Source organism: Piliocolobus tephrosceles, chromosome 1 (genome assembly GCF_002776525.5).
Source record: "Piliocolobus tephrosceles isolate RC106 chromosome 1, ASM277652v3, whole genome shotgun sequence".
NCBI lineage: Eukaryota > Metazoa > Chordata > Mammalia > Primates > Cercopithecidae > Piliocolobus > Piliocolobus tephrosceles.
Genome location: NC_045434.1, coordinates 110677209 through 110695587, shown reverse-complemented (window position 1 = coordinate 110695587; position 18379 = coordinate 110677209). Strand labels below are relative to the sequence as shown.

At 52.8% G+C, this 18379-nt stretch overlaps 1 protein-coding gene across 1 annotated transcript; it reads left to right on the top strand.

Moving 5' to 3' along the window:
* Positions 1–6718: 6718 nt before the first annotated feature.
* Positions 6719–15943, top strand: LOC111556034 (chymosin-like). Its single transcript, XM_023232630.1, is given in 9 exon segments — positions 6719–6938; positions 8545–8629; positions 10538–10688; positions 10772–10889; positions 11626–11824; positions 13307–13419; positions 14212–14357; positions 14946–15044; positions 15806–15943. Coding segments are annotated over 9 exon segments (1269 nt in total).
* The last annotated feature ends 2436 nt before the right edge of the window (positions 15944–18379 follow it).

Below are 18379 nucleotides of genomic sequence, written 5' to 3'. Positions count from 1 at the left end.
CACGACCAGCAGCCAGGAGGCTGGGTAGCCTCGGTCTTCCTCTCTGTGGTGGAGTCCAGTGGAGACTCTGCACCGCACCCTGGGTGAGAGAGCAAAGCCTGGTCCTGCCAGTGGCTGCCCAGGAGGAAAGTAGCCTTCATCTCCTGCTTTCCACTCATCACCTCCTCTGCTTCCAGACCTCTGCTCCCATCTCCGCGGTGCCTGCTGAGCACTGCAGTGACAAAGCTGCAAGCGTCAGCCCTGACTTGGTGTTGTCGCCATTCAGGGCACTCATTCTAGAGTCATGCTACTTAAGTCTGAATCCCGGGCCTGCCCCTTATTGACTGTGTGATCTTGGGCAGGTTATTGAACGGATCTGTGCTTCACTTCCCTTAAAATGAGACAGATAGTACCTCAATTACAGGATTGTGGTGATCTGTGACTGGGAAGAAGTGATTTTATACATATAAAGGGCTTAGGATGCTGCCTGGTCAGCAGCAGTGCTCGCCAGCATTCACTGTTATGTGATCAAGCTTGATGCCTTGGTAAGGGGGCAGCTGAATCTCTCCTCACCACTTCCCAAATTATCTTGAAATGTTGGTGACAGGAGCATCATGAAGCTAATGTCTAGTTCTCAAGTTGGGAGCATCAAAGAGGGTCCAGACTAGGGACAGGAGGATCTCCCAGGGATCATCTCATCTCTCGCTCTGTATCTAAGTCAGCATCTCAGTGTTACCTTGATCAGTGCAGCACCTGTCAGCTGGGTTTCCTGGCTAGACCTGCCCAGGGATGTGCTAGCTGCTCCCCAGGACCAGCCCCATTATCTTCCTTCTAGCCAGCTGTTCTGAAATTTATACCTGGGGTTTGTTTTAGTTAGGTATGGTAGGACATGCAGACATGGACATGATTGTCACGAAGGAAGAAGTTTATACGTACAGACCCCTAGACATAGGAGGCATGTAGGGACACATGGGGAAGCACTGGGGTCAGTCAGGAGGTGGAGGTCGTGGGGGAGTTGTCTGGGATGGTCAAGGGAAAGGAAAGTGTGACATACGGCCTTTATTGCATTGTTACGTGACGGAATGGGTGACGCAGGGTAGGTCTTCTGAATAAGCTTAGAATTGTATAGTTTGAGTAATTTCAGCGGACTCTGGGCTAGAGGAGTGGTATTTGACCCTGGGGTGGTTTAGGGCAGGGAGAAAATTGGCTTGCTCTTTGAGAGTTTGATAAAGGAGAGGGTTGGGGGTGTGGGCTCTGGATGGGTTGGTTTGTATATCAAAGACACGCTCACAAGGGAGTCATTTGCCATCCCTAGGAATTAGCTAGTCCTGTGAGGGGCAGCCTGTCAAGGATCAAGGCCCCAGATGCCAGGGCATCAAGAATATGGAAAATCAGAGAACATGGTCAATATACCAGCTCATCCCTGGATGAAATTCCCTGCCCTTCCTCATAGAGGCGAGTGCTCTACTGTCCCTCCCCCAGTGGCACCGGTCCATAAGCCAAGAAAAGGACTCATGCATTGAATTATACTTAGTTGCCTACGTGTCTGTGTGTTCCACTGGACTACAAGCTCCCTCGGGGCAGGGAGAGGAGCTTACTCACCTCTACATGCTTAGTGCTTGGCACAAGGGCCAGGTGACCTCATCGGCAGAGAGGAGGAGTTATAGCTGTGGTGGGCCACAGGCCACTGACTGTTCGTACGTGGGTCACCTGGGCACTTATACCCTGATTTTGGCCGCTGGAGACCTCTTTTGGGAAGGAAGTCCCATGGCCTCATTTGCTTACCTCTGTATGTAGCTGTTGAGTGAATGGGAGGATGAATTTAACATTTACTGAGTGCCTATTGTAGGTTAGGCATTGTTCTAGGTGTTTAGAGTTACAGAGATAATTCAGATAAAATTCATACCCTTGAGTTCTTAGTCCAGAGGGAGGCTGATGTGTAAGCCATCACTCAGCAGTGAGATAAGCACTCTGAGAACATCCCAGACCGAGGAGCAAACTGTGCTGGTGGTGGAGTGGGTGGTTACTGCAGACAATGTGGGTGGGCTCAACAGCACCTGATTGTCTACTTCCACTATACAGACAAAAAAGTGCAATCCTCAGTTTTCCAGCCTACCTTGTAGCTGGGAGCTATAAAATGAAGTTCATCAGGCATGAGCAGTCTGCTGGTGCTGCGTCTTCCCACTTCCCCTTCTTCTTGCTTTGAGATGGCACGTGATGTTTGGTGCTGTAACAGCCATTTACGGCCATAAGGAAAAGGCCAAATGAATTGTAGTGGTGTCCATTGAACCAATTCCATATTTTTCTGGACTTTTTGTTTTGTGAGAAAAATAAACTGCTATTTAAACCACTGTAGTCAGATTTTTCAATTACTTGCAGCCAAACTTGTTCCTAATTGATCTCACAGGAGATATAAGAAAAGGCTTCACACAGGACATACCCTTTTCTAAAATTATTTCTTTATTTATTTACAAGAGAGATGGGGTCTCATTATGTTTCCCAGGCTGCTCTTGAACTCCTGGGCTCAAATGATCCTCCTGCCTCAGTCTCTCAAATTGTTGGGATTCCAGGCGTGAGCCACTGAGCCCGTGCCCAGCCCATAGGACATATCTTTTGAGCATAATCTTGAAGAAGATGGGTAGGCAGAAAATAGAGAGAAAGGCATTAGAGCAGAGGTATAGCATAGGTAAAAGCACAGTGAGGGAGAAGTTGCATGTCACATTGAAACGAATAAAAAAGTATTAGGTAAGTTTCTCCAAGATGGAGAGGAGGTGGGGAGGGTGTTCCAATCTCAATGAAGCACTGAGCAGAGTGTGGAGACAGGGCATGCGTGTCATGATTGAGGCATGATGAGTGTTTGCGCCTGTTACTGTCTAGGAAGCTGCAGAGATGAGGCTGGAAAAGTGGATGGGGCCACGCTCCTGGCGGTCGGGAGCTTGGTTTGCAGGTCTCTGCTGGTAAAAGCTCCTGAGATGGGAGTGGCCTGATGAGGTGCTGGTTGACCAACCTATGGGCTTCTCTCTGCTGGGTGCCGCCCTCCCTGCCCAGAGGCCTGCGTGGTAGTTGTGGTAATTGCCTTTTCTCCTTCCTTCTATCCCCCTCTCCCTTCCCATTCAGGAACCAGGAATGGGTTTCACTATTGCTATTTCTCAGAACTAATAATATGCTCTTCCATGAGCAGGGTGGGGTCCATGCCCCATTCTTTCTCCCAAGAGGACTTGGCAATTCCATGATGCATTGAGCAGAGGTTTCCAGGGCTCAGGCCACTTAATGCAGAACAAATAACTGTGCAGGTATGGAGGCTGGGAGTTATTCTCACCCAAATGTTCTGCTGACCTCAGCACGTGGACAGGCCATTACACCATGCACAGGGGCCATTTCACGGGGAGGAAGAAGGGTGGGCATTTCTACAAATGTGCAGGGCGATGCTTGTTAGGTCTCCACCTCCTGGGGTCTCTTCCATTTGAGCCATTGCTCTCTATTTGTCCTACAGTAAATGCTCCAGGGTCCCTTAGTCTCCTTCAGGCTCTGAGGCTTTTCAAGTGTGGACATGATTCAACCATCTTTTGCTAATTGCAGAATTCTAAAAATTCTAACAAGTTTTTAGAAAAGCCACGATAAGATTTCATCACTGGTTACCTGGTGCTGGAGGGGGATGACTCCCCTTGGTCTAGATTCCTTGAGCCTGGGGACTGACCCACAAAGTGGCTATAACAAATCGGTGCCCAGGGACACCCCGTTTTGTTAGCTGTGGTAGTTATCTGTACAGGTCTGCAGCAACCTCAATTCTTGCCTCCCCAGAAAAAAGAATTCAACTGAGGGGCAAAAGAGCAGAAGGAGAGACCAAGGTAAGTTTTAGAGCAGGAGAGAAAGTTTACTAAAAAGCTTTAGTGCAGTAAGGAAAGGCAGGAAAGTACTCTTGGAAGAGGGCCAAACAGGCAACTTGAGACCAAGTGCGTGGCTTGACCTCGTGACTTGGGGTTTTATACGTTGGCATACTTCTGGGATCTTGCATATTTCTCCCGACACCTGAGAGCTTATTGGGAAGCTGTTGATCACCAGTTCCAGGTGTTTTCTATCAACTAGGAGACTGCCTGTTGCTGGTGCTGGCTGTGACCAATTGTTACTTTAGAGAGACAGTTAACAACAGCCTGATGGTCACCAAACACTCCTGACGTGTGTGTGGAGAGTCTTCTCCTGCCGTACTCATACCTGGCTAGCTACCTGTAACCCCTTGATCTCCACTTCTGATCTCCACTCAAACATGAGCGCCAATAAAGCCAATTCAAGTCAATTTCTTGAGCATCTTCTATGCATTTGCTATGGACACAGAGACTAGGGATCCCACAATTGGATGGGAGATGGAAGGATCTAATGTGTGACCCCACTGTGAAAAGCGCTTCAGGAGGAAGTCCAACGGGATGATGCCATGTGCTGCAGGGGGCCAGGTGGCAGGGAGTACAGCCCCTGGGAGTGCATGTGTGACCATCCTGGGCTCAAGTCCTCGGTCAACTACAAAGTGGTGTGACCTTGAGCAAGTTACTTCTCCGTGTCTCATTTTCCTCTTCCAAAGGCTCGAGGCAGAGATACTGAGAGGGTCGTGTAAGGATCAAAGATAAGAGTATCAAGTGCTGGCATGTGTTTGGCTTTCTATAAATATGACTCACAAATGACTACAGTTGTGTGACTCTGAATGACTCACCTCAATCTCCGGTTCTATTTCCTCATCTGTAAAATGTGAGATTTACAAGCTCATGGCGCTAGTCCAAATCTCAGATGTGTACAGAGCAGCAGGTCTTTTTGTCTTTTGTAAATCAATTGAATTTCTGCAGTGTGCCCCCATCTTCCAAGAGCACAGAAAGGGGTGGCTGAGTCTGGCACCCAGGGCCATCGCCCAGGAGAGTTTGTTGCTGAGTCAGGCTGGCGGTGCATCCCTCCCTTCCTCCCCCACTGACCCTCCTGCCTGTCCCTGCCTTCCTCCCCAGGGTTGAGGGGAAAATAAATCTTGGTCATTTTTGTCAATGCCCCATTGTTGTGCTTTGATCCAGGTGACTCTCCAGCATGCCAGGTCTTTGTTGTCCCTGCCCCAGCCCCCATTGTTTCCATGCCCTGTCTGGGCCAACCCAGTTTTCTGGAAGCTGCCTTAGTCATACTCCCCCAGACAGGCCACACAGCCACTCTTCTCTGGGCTTTCCACTTCCCTGGGCTACCACCATGGAGCAGGGCTCAAGGCCCTGCCACTCCAGACCTGCCTGTCTCTCTTGCTTCTTCCTTCTGCATCCTCCAAGGAGCCTTGGGTTCTCACATGGGCTTAGGTTTCAGGCAACAGTGCCTTGAAAACCCTGCAGGTGACTTCTGCTTTCTGCTCTGCACACACCTTTTGTGAGGCAAAGAAAGGCAGAGCAGGCTTTTCCTTTCATGAGATAAAGAGAAAGCAGAAAACAGACTTTCTACGTATGTAAGACTCTCAGAATATTATTCAGCCCACTAAATATCTATCATATTTAGGGTATATTTACTTAGTGTCAGACACTATGCATTTACTCTTTTAAAAATCTCGGCCAGGCGTGGTGGCTCAAGCCTGTAATCCCAGCACTTTGGGAGGCCGAGGCGGGCGGATCATGAGGTCAGGAGATCGAGACCATCCTGGCTAACCCGGTGAAACCCCGTCTCTACTAAAAAATACAAAAAAAACTAGCCGGGCGAGGTGGCAGGTGCCTGTAGTCCCAGCTACTGGGGAGGCTGAGGCAGGAGAATGGCGTAAACCCAGGAGGTGGAGCTTTCAGTGAGCCAAGATCCGGTCACTGCACTCCAGCCTGGGCGACAGAGCGAGACTCCGTCTCAAAAAAAAAAAAAAAAAAAATCTCCATTTCACAGATGAGCAAACAAGTGTAGAATGCTTAACTAAGTTTCCAAGTCACCCAGCTAATAAAAACTGGAGCTGGAATATAAACTTGGGTCTCTTTGACTCTTCTTAATTCTATCACATGACCTTCCCTGCACCCTAGAAGTTTTTGCAGTTCTTGGCCTGCTGGGATAAGCTCTCCTAATGCTTTGTGCTCTCTGGGTCAGGGTTGCTAATAGTGTGCAACTGAATGCTGTTAGATGGATTCCAATCTTATGAACAAACACAGAGCAACCAGTGCTAAGGGATCTTTGATTCTTGGCTTTGAGAGTCACCTTCCAGTGGAAGAGTTGGCTGACCCTGATGTCCAGGGTCTTTGTTCAGGAGACTTTGTTGCTGGGTTCAGGTTGGGTCACTGGTGACATGAGGGAGAGTGGTACAGCCCTTCTTCCTCCTGATCTTGCTAGTCCCAGAGAACCCTAGCCTTAGATGCTGCAGACAGGGCCCATTGCACATGGATATTACTATCCTGAGGGGTGCCCAGAGGTGGGGAGGAGTGAGCTTGAAGCAGAGCTGCTTTCACACCTGATATTGTAAACACATTGAGCCTGTGGTGTTGTGTGCAGTGTGTTAGACTAGGAGTCTCAGGACAGTTCCAAGCTGTGTCTTCATTACAGGCCAACCCTTTGACCTCTCTGAGCCACCATCTCCTTGTCTGCAGGACATCATAAGGATGTCACCTGCTACTTCTCCGGCTGCTTCTCAAAAGCAGTGGCAAGGCCATGCACTCACTCATTTGCTTAACGAAACATTCCTTGAGCACCTACTATGCATCACACTTGGTTCTGGTGTGGCGGGAAGCACTGCTCAGAGGCAGGGCCATCACTGTGGGGCATGCAGGACCTGGCTTGGCAGGGCGGCCTCCTCAGGGAAGAAATCGGGAAGCAAGCTGTGCTATTTAGCGTTGACTTTGATCTCTGCTTCTGGCATCTGGGGAGGGTGGGTGCCACAAGACAGCTGGATGTGTTTGTGGCCACTTCCCAGGGCATGGGGAGTGGCAGTGTCCTGGCCTTCTGGGGACCTGGCCATCAGTTTTGTGAAGGGATGCGGCAGGGTGGGAGGCATTGCCATGGCGGGGATCAGGTCTCGCCGCATTCCTAATTCTGCTATGAAACATCAGTTCTGTTGACTGGCCTACTAAGTCTCCCTCCTGAGGCCCTTGCAAATCAAACGTATGCAACTCCAGAGCCTGTCCCTTCCCACAGGCCAGCCTCTTTGGCTGCTCCTGCCTGCCCTTTCTTACGTCCCCACCAGGCCTCCCTCTCCACGTGGACATCTGTCCTGCCAGGCATTGGGTGGCTGGCATTGTGCTCTCCCACTCTCCCATGGACCTGAAGCCCTTGCCTTCCTATTTTGCCCACCTAACCCTTACACAGTCCTGATTTGCCAGCGTTAGCCTCCCGTGGTCCTTGGAACATGATCTTCTCCATCAGCTTCATGGCCACAGCCTTTGTTTTCCTTCTTGTCCTGACTCTCTCTCTGGCTACAAGCCTCAGAGAATCTCTGGCCTAGACTCCGGGGGTCTCTACTCAACATACCCCTGCACATGTGCTTCTGAGGGGCTCTGTCTGCACACTCCAATGGGACTCAGAGGCTGAGTCTTGACCTAAGCTGTTCCTTACCCTATCACTGCCATATTTCTCTTCTTCTATGCGGGGGCACTTGTCTGCCTTCCTGGTTCAGCCCTGCCCCGTTCTTCCAATGCCAGTGTGATGTGGCATCAATTTACCCCTCCCCTCCTCAGTACCCTTCCACTGTGGAGCAGGGCCGATGTCCCTAGGGGTGCATGTGCCTCGGGCCTGCCTTCTCTCTTAGACTGTGCTCTGTAGGAGTGGAGGCCACACCTGCTCTGTGCTCTAAACCCCAAGCTCCACTCACGGGGATGACAGAATGAACAATTCCTCTCTGCCACAGATGCCAGTTTGGGGGAAGACCGAGTCCCCCTGCCACTGGAAAACTGGGCTGGGGGCAGATTCATGGATAGGGCAGGCTACCAGCTTCCGGTGGAGTCAGATCACGGGGGGAGAGCAGATAAGGCTGGAGTGGGATCTGCGGGGAACAGGCCTCTTACAGAGCATACGGTGGGACATGGAACACATTTCTGGCAGCGCCTCCCCTGTGATGGCTCGAGAAGTCCCCTCTGCAAGTGGGGAGCAGGTCAGAGAGGCCTGTGTTGACATTTCTCAGCCTGAAGACCAGGCATGTGTATCTTTCAACTTTGAAGTCCCTGGAATACAGATATTCTGAGATAACACTCGGAATACCTAAGACCCATGCTGATAAGGGCCACAAATGGCCTGACTCAGTGTGAGTGGTCCTTATCAGCATGGGTCTTAGGTATCCTGAGTGCTCTCTCACTGTATTTGTGGAGTGACCTACAGTCAGGAGCTATCTCTGAAGTCTGGGCTTCCAGCCACAGGACACCTGGCTCCCTCTATAAAGGCTGTGGAGTGGGCTCTGGCTGGAGCAGTGAGCTCTGGCATGAGTGACAGCTGAGGGAAAGACAAACTCCAGGAAAGAACAGGCCCCAGGGGTGCTCCTGCCTGGGTCCTGGGTGGGAGGAAGAGCAAGCCGGTGGCCGCGTCCTGGACAGCTGCAGAATAGCACCTGCTCTCTCCATACCTGCTGAGTCAGACTAAGACAGAGCTTCCCCGGGCCAGGAAGGGGAAGCCTGCGGTCCAGGAGGAGGTGCCTCGTGGTGCTCCTTGCAGTCTTTGCTCTCTCTGAGGTTAATGCCATCACCAGGTGAACATCAGAGCCCAGGGGAGGGCAAGGGCATCTCATCGTCCTCTCTGGGAGGTCTGTCCTTGGTCTTCCAGCCATTGGTCCCACAGGGAGTCTTGGGAGAAGTGCTGCAAGTTCCCAGGATAACAGCTCCCTGTCAGTCTTGCCTTTGCATCCTGGGAACTTTGCTTCTGTTTACTCCAGCACTTCACAGTGTGGTGAAAAGAACAGGGAGCCAGATGGGCAACCGGGGGAATAGGGCATGACTCTGGAGTGAAACTGCCTGGGGTTTGATCCCCAGCTCCATCACTAACTTAACTCTCTATGCCTCAGTTTCCTCCTCTGTTCATAAAATTTGAATATTGGTAGTGTCCATCTCATAGGGATGTTGTGAGGATTGTAGGAGTTAATATTTAAAAAAGTCTTCAAACAGTGCACACTGTAAGAGTTATACATGCATTTCTTAAGCAAGATAGAGTTCTCTATTATACTATGTCCTTTGTGGGTGAAGATCCCAGGTTCTCCTCCCAAAATAATAACTGACATTGATTGAGCCGTTTGCTCCTAGGTGCCAGGCACTCCACTAAGCCAGGAATCCTCATGGATTAAGTAGATATTATCATTTGCATTTTACAGATGAGACACTGTTGTTTAGGAAGGGTTTCTAAGGAGGGTCCCTGAGCTGTCTAAGGCTGCATGACTAGTAATGGAGGAGTAGGACTCAGCCTCTGGTGGACTTGCACTCTTGCCATGACATCACACATTAATCTGCAGGTGCTCAGGTTTGAGTCTGGTCAAATCCTGAGCGCAGAGAAGCCCCGATCCCGCCCTGAGAAATCTGGATCCCTGAAAAGGGGTCAGGGTGCCTTCAACTGGCTAGGAATCTTTGTGGCAGTCCTGAAAATACAGTTCCTCCAGGTCCCAGGGGCGCTATCTGCCCCAGCACTTGGGATGTGAACAGCTGCCATTGTATGGCTCTCAAAGCACGTCTCAGCAGTCTCACAGAGGAGGACCACGTGATTCTTAGAAGTACACGGGACCATGGGAATCACCAAGTTCTACTTCTATCTACAGGAGAGGAAACTAAGGACCAGAGAGGTTAAGCCACAGGGCTAGTCAAAGGCAGGGCCAGGAGAACGGCTGGAAAGGAAGGAGTTAACCTAAGGGAGCTGAAGCTCAGAGGGCTTTGGGGAGCCACCCAAGTTGACACAGATAGGGCAGCACCAGGTCTAGAACCAGCTTCTGCATTTCCTCTCTTGATCTCTCCACTGTTGATCTGCCTCCATCATCTAAAACTCAAGCTCCCTCAGGAGGCCCCTGTGAGACCAGGCTCTGTGCTGAGAACACTGAGAATTTTCCACTCATCTTAGGGTAAAAGCTATCCAGAGAGTGGAGAAAGGGGATTGGCAGAGGGCAGGATCATTGTCTTGGCATTTGCCAGCATGTGGGAGACATCGTTTTTTACTGCAGACAGTGCGCTCCCGGCGGGCAGAGATGGTGTCCTTTCCAATATTGTGTGCCCCATGCCCTGTGCAGTGTCTGGCACAGCAAGAATTTGGTGACTGAATGAGTGATAATGTGCTTAGTGCCTTTCAAACCATGGGTTTCGAAACTCATTAGTGAGTTGCAAAATACCTCTAATGGGTCTCTACCAGCATTAGAAAAAGAGAAAGCCATAGAAAACATGAGAGTGCACTGCAGTTAGTAAGGATAGGCAGTGATTTTTGAACTGATGTAAAATATATTTCTTACTTTGAGTTATGATTAATAAAAAGTTTGAAAGCCATTGGCCTGGGGTCAGTGGGCCATTGATCAGAAAGCTGGCTGGGAACAGAGTGTAGGGAGTGGTTTATGGAGCCCACTTCCAGGAGGCTGGGCAGCCTGCGGGAGATGCACACCCTCCTTATGAATTCTTCCCCATCTCCTTAGGGTTCCTCTGCACAAAGGGAAGTCGCTGAGGAGGACCCTGAAGGAGCACGGGCTCCTGGAAGACTTCCTGAGGAATCATCATTATGTGGTCAGCCGGAAGCACTCCAACTCTGGGGTGGTGGCCAGCAAGTCTCTGACCAACTACCCGGATGTGAGTGGCTCTGCTAGCTTTTCCACTAACGAAGTGGAAAGCGTCCCTCTGCCCCTGCCTCACTATGGCTGTTCCTCTCCAAGAAATCTCGGAGCTGTGGTAGAGGCAGTCTCCCTGCTCTCAGTCACCGCCACAAGAGGCTGGCTGACCCAGCAAAGGCAGTGCTCCTGCCTGCCAGCTCTGAAGGCCACCACCAGGAGGGTCTGAGCTCAGGAGCCTTCCTCACACAACATCCCCCAGGGTGCATGAACTGCCTCTCCCTTCCCCCAACCACCATCCCAACCTCGCACCCTTGCACCTGCCTTCCTGGCCCGGGGAAGCTCTGTCTTAGTCTGACTCAGCAGGTATGGAGAGAGCAGGTGCTATTCTGCAGCTGTCCAGGACGCGGCCACCGGCTTGCTCTTCCTCCCACCCAGGACCCAGGCAGGAGCACCCCTGGTGCCTGTTCTTTCCTAGAGTTTGTCTTTCCCTCAGCTGTCACTCTTGCCAGTAAACAACCAGCCTTTTTTCTATTCTGTGCTCTCATTTCCTTATCTAGGTCATTTTTGCTGCCCGCCCCCAGCCTCTGCTCTGACAGTGGGGAGAGCTGGCAGGGAGGCTCATTTGGCAGGGGCCACTTGGGCCGGGACTTGGGGCCCACACCTAGCTTATGCCCCACCTCTCTGTCCAGATTTCTTTTTGCCCTGGCAGGGGTGGCCCATGTCCCACCCGGGCAGGATTTAAGTTTAGGACCCAGGTCTGCTTCTGAGGCTGATTCCAGTAGTGGTTGCAGGGCTTGTGGGAGGATGAGGCCAAGTGTGGCTGGGGGTGGGAGCCCAGGTGAGGGCTGGAGGTCAAGAACCTCTTCAGTATCTTCCCCCTCCTTCCATTTCTTTCCCCTTGAGGCACCCAGGCTTCTGGACAGAAAGTTCAGGGCCTCCACATGATTGTCCTGCAGGTCTCCAACATGTGGACCCCCACCAGACTGTGGGCCTGAGCACCCAGGAACCTGGCGACATCTTCACCTACTCCGAGTCTGACGGGATCCTGGGGCTGGCCTGTCCCTCTCTTGCCTCTGTGTAGTCAGTGCCCATGTTTGACAACATGATGCAGAGGCACCTGGTGGCCCAAGACCTGTTCTCAGTCTACATGAGCAGGTAGGAGCTGTGCCCAGCTGGGGCCTAAGTTTGATGTCCTTGTAAGGACTGCCAGCTGAGGAGAGTGTCCACTCCTCGGGGACGCTGCAACTCAAGGGTAGTCACCAGCATCCAAGCAAACCTTCTCCTTTCCAGGCACATCCAACCTCTTATCCAAAGGCCCATGATACAGTCATTTATGCAGCCAGAGTTCACTGGACCGAAACTTGACTTTCCTTTCTGGCATTCAAAAAACAAAGCCCAATCCCACCTCTGCACAGGGGCTTTCAAGTTCTCTTTCCCAAAAGTGGCAGGGCCTCAATAACCATTTGCTGATGTCATTGAGATGCACAGACTTTTACAGCTGACTCCAAAGGAGTCCAACCTACTCCTTTCACTAGGGAGGATGCTGAGGCTTGGGGAGGGACCAACACCCTGAGTGGTGGTGGCCGAGCCAGGCCTGGAGCCTGGGGCTCCTGCTCCCAACCCTGAGCCTCCTACTCTACCTCCCTGCATCCTGTGATGATGCAGCTTGGCTCAGACAGAGGGGAGATGGCAAGGAGGAGAGAAACGGACCCTCCCCAGGAGAAGGTGCTGGATGGCTGAGGCAGGGGAAGGCAGTTGGGAGCTAATTAGTGTATTCACTCATGCATTTATTCACTCAGTAGATATTTACCGGGCCCTTACTATGTGCAGGGGCTCTGCCAGAGATGGGGACACATCAGCAGATAAGACAAACTGGCAGTTAACATTCTAGCAGGAGAGGCAGACACCACACCATTATACACATTATCGTAATCAAACAGTTGTGATAAGGGCGCTGCAGGGGAGATTTGGGTGTGTCAGAGGCTGAATAACAGGGGAAGAAGCCCCAGCGGAGGGCAGCCAGGGCAGGCTTCGCTGAGGGAGGAGTGGGCGTTGTCTGGGGAGAAAGCGTGCAGCAGAGCCGGGAGCTGGGATGGGCTGGATGAGTTCTAGGAGCCCAGGGCAGTGCTCCGGAAGTGAGTGGGTACAGTGTACGTTTCCCAGCCATGTGTGAGACACGGCCCCAGGAGGAACAGAGGGGATTTGCGTTCGGGTGGCAGGTTCAATCCAAAGTGTAGATTTCGTTGAAGATCCCCTTTCCTACTGGAGGCAGAAAGCCCTGGGTGGCTGCTGACAGGGAGTAGGGGCATAGGGAGACAGCTGGGCACACCCGAGGGCGGCTGGGGCACAGCCTGGCAGTCCCAGGACCTGTGGGGTGGGTTACTTCCTCTGGGGTCGGGCTGGGGGCTGCAGTGCTCAGAAGAAAGGATGCTGCCACTGACATCAGATCAAGCCCAGCGGAGGAGGAGCCAGAGGAGGCTGGAGACCTCCTCTGAAGCATGGGTTAGGGGTGGGGTGGAGGAGGGTGGAGTGGGGCGGAGGAGGGTGGGCTGGGTCTCAGTGGCGTTGGCCCCAGGGTGGCGCTGGGCACCGCTTTTCCGAGCCTCGCTGAAACAGCATGCTGCACCTTGGTTTCAGGAATGACCAGGGGAGCCTGCTCACACTGGGGACCACTGACCCGTCCTACTACACAGGCTCCCTGCACTGGATACCCGTGACTGTGCAAGAATACTGGCAGTTCACTGCGGACAGGAGAGTGAGCGGCCACCCTGTGTGGGCCTCAGCCAGAGGCGGATCCACGTGTGGGCATTTGAGGGCCCGGGCATCAGGCCACCACACTCTGAGGACTGCAGCACAGCAGCTCGTAAGACTACCCCTGAGAATCTGAACTAGACACTTCCAAGGTCGGTGACCTTTGTATGTGCCAGTGCCGCACATTCATCTGCACTTTATGAACAAGACCAGCTGCCTTTCTGGGGCACCTACCGCCTGCTAGGCGCTGTGCTGAATGATTATATGACTGTCTCATTTATTCCTCACTGAGACCCCATGAGGTGGGTGCTACTATTAACCCCACTTTATAATGGACTGACATCGAGTTTAAACCTCAGGACCACCCCTTGAGGAAGTCAAGGAAGGGGTTATTAATGTACCCATTTTGTAGATGGGAAGCCTGAGTACACAAAGGTTGGGTAACTTGCTGGAGACACACAGCAAGTAAATGGCAGATCAAAAACTTGAAACCAGATCTCAGGCAATGAGTACAGTACTCGTTCTACCCCTTAATGTGGGTGAATATGTTGTTTTATTGAAGTTTCTGCCCCATGGAAAGTGGGATGTCTTCAATTTAGCCACTGAATTGGAAGAAAATGGTTTTAGATATTTTCTCTGGGCTCAGAAAGTACTGGGGCCTCCAGGAAGGGGCCCCAGGGAAGGGGCTGAGGGCTGGGGGCCTTCCCTTCCTACTTGGGATCCTGGCAGGGGAGGGTAGGAAGGACCTGGGGAGGGAGGGCTGGATGAGGCTGTCCTGCATACCCTCGGCGGTGTCACCATCGATGGCGTGGTGGTGGCCTGTGACGGTGGCTGTCAGGCCATTCTGGACACTGGCATCTTCCTGCTGGTGGGGCCGGGCAGTGACCTCTTCAACATCCAGCAGGCCATTGGAGCCACCGCGGGCCAGTACGACAAGGTGAGGCCAAACCCCACCGCCCTACAAGGTTCTCTTGAAGTAGAGGCCCCTTCACACAAACGAGAAGATGCAGGGGTGGTGAGGGAGCCCGTTTCCCAGCTGAGGCTGGGGTTTCTCTGGAGGCCTCTGCTGTGGCCTTTGGCTTTGGCTCTATTGCTGTGGGAGCCCCCATGCCTCCTGGAGTGGCTGCCATCTGACCTCCCGTTCCTCTGGGAGGGGTGCCCTCCCTGACGCGCTGGCCTGTGCTGTGCCCCTTCTTCCTCCTCCCCCCCAAGCCTGTCCCTCTCCCCTCGACAGCCAAGTGCTCCCAGCGTCCCTGTGAGCTCTGGCTGGGCCTAGACGCAGAGACACAGAGGCAACCCCCTGGGTCCCAAGCTTGGGTCTGTCCCTGGGTTCATGACTGCTGTGGCATTTTTGAGAATCATGTCTTGGGACCGGGCCTCACCCTGAGAGCCTCCCTGTGGTCCCAGGTGTAGGCAGGGCCCCCTCCCTGCCCCATGGATCATGGGATGGCAGGAGGGGTTCTGGGCCTCTTCCAGTCAGCTTCCACCCTCGCCGCTTCTAAGAGGACCTCCCTTGGTTCTTTAGTTTGACATCGACTGCAGGTGCCTAAGCAGCATGTCCACGGTTGTCTTCGAGATCCACGGCAGGAAGTACCCCCTGCCACCCTCCGCCTACACCAGCCAGGTATGAGTCTCAGAGGGGAAGCCTGGGCTCCTCCTCCCCCTTCTTCTTCACCAGCTGCCTCCCCCACCCCCCAGTTGGGCCCTGGTGAGGCAGTGGTGGTGGTGATAAGAAGTGGTGTGGACTCCACAGAGAATGGAGGGGCATGCGTTTGGACCAACCGGCCCTTCTGAGTGGGCCGTGTTGTCCTGGGGCCTCATTTGTGGCCACTTCAGCCTCATCCTGGGAAAAATGGGGAACAGCAGGGGCGGTGCGCCAAGGTGTCAGGGAGGGTGGGGTAGGCAGGGCCACAGCTCCCCATGGGAACCTCCCTCTGTGCTCAAGCTTCTAAGTCCCGGGGCCTAGAGCTCTGTGCAGGGTTCGCTTAGGCAGCCTGGGCTTTGTGGGGCCCGGCCCTTGGCCCCACTGACCACTGACCTCCACCCCCAGGCCTGCTCTGGCTGGTCATCAGGGCAGTAGGTGCTGAGAGCAGGAGGCAGGGGCTGGGGAGGACGAGTGATAGGGAGTGGGGTCCAGTGCAGGGAACAGGACTCAGGATGCCAGGACCCTACCCGGTGATCCTGCATTATGTCATTTTATTTTTTGAATCTCAATTTCTTCATCTGTTGAGACATGAATCCAATACTTGTTTATCTGGGAAGGTCATTTCAAGGATAAAGTGAAGTCACAGAGGAGAAGGAGTTGTGGGTAGGGTATAAACGCCTATCTTTAGGCACAGCAAATGGGATTGGGACCAGCGTCATCTCCGCCTTGCCTTACCCCAGGACCAGGGCTTCTGAACCAATGGTTTCCAGGGTGACTATAGTTCCCAGCAGTGGATCCTGGGGGATGTCTTCATCCGGGAGTATTACAGCATCTTTGACAGGGCCAATAACCATGTGGGGCTGGCAAAGGCTGTCTGATTGCATCACTGGCCACGGACCTCAATGTGACCAAACACACACGCACATAGATGAGATGTGCAGGCAGATGGTTCCCAATAAACACCACATTTCTGCAAAGCCTGACTTCCCTTGTTGTCACCAGGGCTGAAACCCTGCGCCGTTGCGGGGGTGGATGTGACTGCCAGGTGGTGTGTGGGCACAGCAGAAACTACGTGGTGGGAAGGGTTGGTGGGTGGAGACTACCTCGAGGGCAATGACTATTTCAAGCTCAGGTCAGGGAAGACCAAGGCGTGCCTTAGCTACCTGTCCTTCACTCTAGAGCTTTCTGGGCAAAGGGCACAAGAGGGGAGACCCTCGCACGATAAGACTCGTTTGTTCCTGGGGAATGAGAGGTAAGGGCATGGTGGTGTGGGGATGCATAGAGATCACTTGGCCCCTGGAGAGGAAGTCTCTAGCTGTATTAAGACAGGGACCTCAGTGCTGTTGGAAGAAGCCAGATGAAAAAGTGAGCAGGGAGCATGGGGAAAGATCTGAGTCCTAGGCTGCCGTTCACCCTGGGGGAGAGCCACAGTCCAGACTCCCATCCTCAGGCTCAGGGGCTCAGGCCCCGGCAGCGGTCAGAGCAGTGCCATTGCCGATGGTACGTTTGTGTTAACCTGGCTTTCAGAGGTCGATGTGTCAAAGCCAAATGCCAGTGTTCAGAGTTCCTGTGAGCGCCCAGGCTCACAGAGCCCTGGACATCCTGCTGGGGGAGAGCCACGCAGGAAATCCAAGTATTACCGGGTCACATGAGGGGTTCAGGTGGCTTTAGGAAGTTTTTGTTGGTGATGCTACTTTGAGGCCCCTCAGCTACCTTGGGAGGGAGGTGGGAAGCTCTTGGGTAGATCACAGCGCTTGGAGTCCGCTTGGCAGACTCCCTGGACAGTGCTCCCCTGGGAGCTGCATGTGTCTGCTCTCCAGCCCTCCTCTCTTTTTCTTTGCACTCCCCGCTTTAGATAGTCTTTTTTCCATCAGGGCGAAGACAATCGAACAGTCTTTTGTTTTCTAAATCATAGCTAGTCTTGTCCCCTCTGCTTCACCTACCCCAAATATAGTGATCGGGCTTTGTCACACCTTTATAGTAGTTCAGCCCTCAGAAGGCCTTGGGAAGGGGGTGGGGCTGTCTTGCTCTCTAGCCCCTGCCCCTACCTCAGGCTGACCACAGGCCTGCTCTGCAAACAGCTGGAGCAGGTGAGTAACACCCGTGTCTCCAGGAGCTGGAAGTTGCAAGTTTGGCAGTGACACTTCACAAAGGAGACTGCCCTTCATGAGGAGTGAGGTGGGGGGCAGGAGCAGAGTGGGCTCTGACTGCTTTCTCCTAGTGGCAGCTGCTAATGGGATCTGGTTGACAAGCCATCTGGGGACATCTCCTGAGGCCTTTCTTAGTGGTACCCAAGGACAAAAGAAATGAGGGGCCCAGGGCAGTGGAGATGCTGCCTGTGGTGCCTGTCTGGGTTTGCGGCTGTGCAACCAGCTTGGCCACAGAGGCAGCCTGTGGCCTCCTGCAGGGAAGAGGCTGGGCTGTGGGGGTGAAATGGAGCAGGAAGGCTCAGGCTGCCATCCCTGGGTCAGCCAAGGAGCTGGGCATGGGATGGCGCAGAGGCCACAGGAGAACATCCCAGGACTTCAAGGACAGAGGGTAGTGCCAGCAATGGGCAGGCCTTGGTGTTTGAATCTTACTGGGCCAGTGAGGTGAATGAGGTGCCAAGGAGTCAATCTGGCTTTGGGAGGCTTCTCTAAGCCTCGCTGTTCTTATCTAGGACCAATACTGCCTGTTTGCTAAGAACGAGACAGAATTGGGCCACTTCCATTATTTTTATACTTCTTGTATATTAAAAAAAATGCCAAATAGGCTTACAAAAATGGTTATAGATTTCAATGGTTTACATTTAGCAACTGTATTTTAAACACCCACATCCCAACTGGAGATAATGTAGAAAGTCTAAATATGATGACTTTCACAAATGTGAGGTTTGGACCAAATGGTTCGGTCTTACCCCCTGCCCAGTTGGCCCTGGTGGCAACCCCTGGGAGGGCAGTGAGGGCACAGCCAGGCTGGCATGTGGGGCAGCTCCCCACTGGGGCTTACTCGGTGTTGCAGCACAGCACCCCTGTGGCCTCAGCAATGTTCCTGGCTGCAGAGAACCCTCTGCCTGCGATGTTCTCTACTCTCCAACTCCTCTGACTTTCAATCAACCTTCAAACCTCAACTCAGTCCACATCTCTTCAGGATGCTCCTGACCGGCCTGGGGGCTTAGTATCATACCACTTATTTCCCTGTTGGTCTTCCTCATGGCCTGTGGACTCGCTGAGGACAGATATTGTGCACTTTTCATTTTTTTTCCTCCTTCCTTCCTTCCTTCCTTCCTTCCTTCCTTCCTTCCTTCCTTCCTTCCTTCCTTCCTTCCTTCCTTC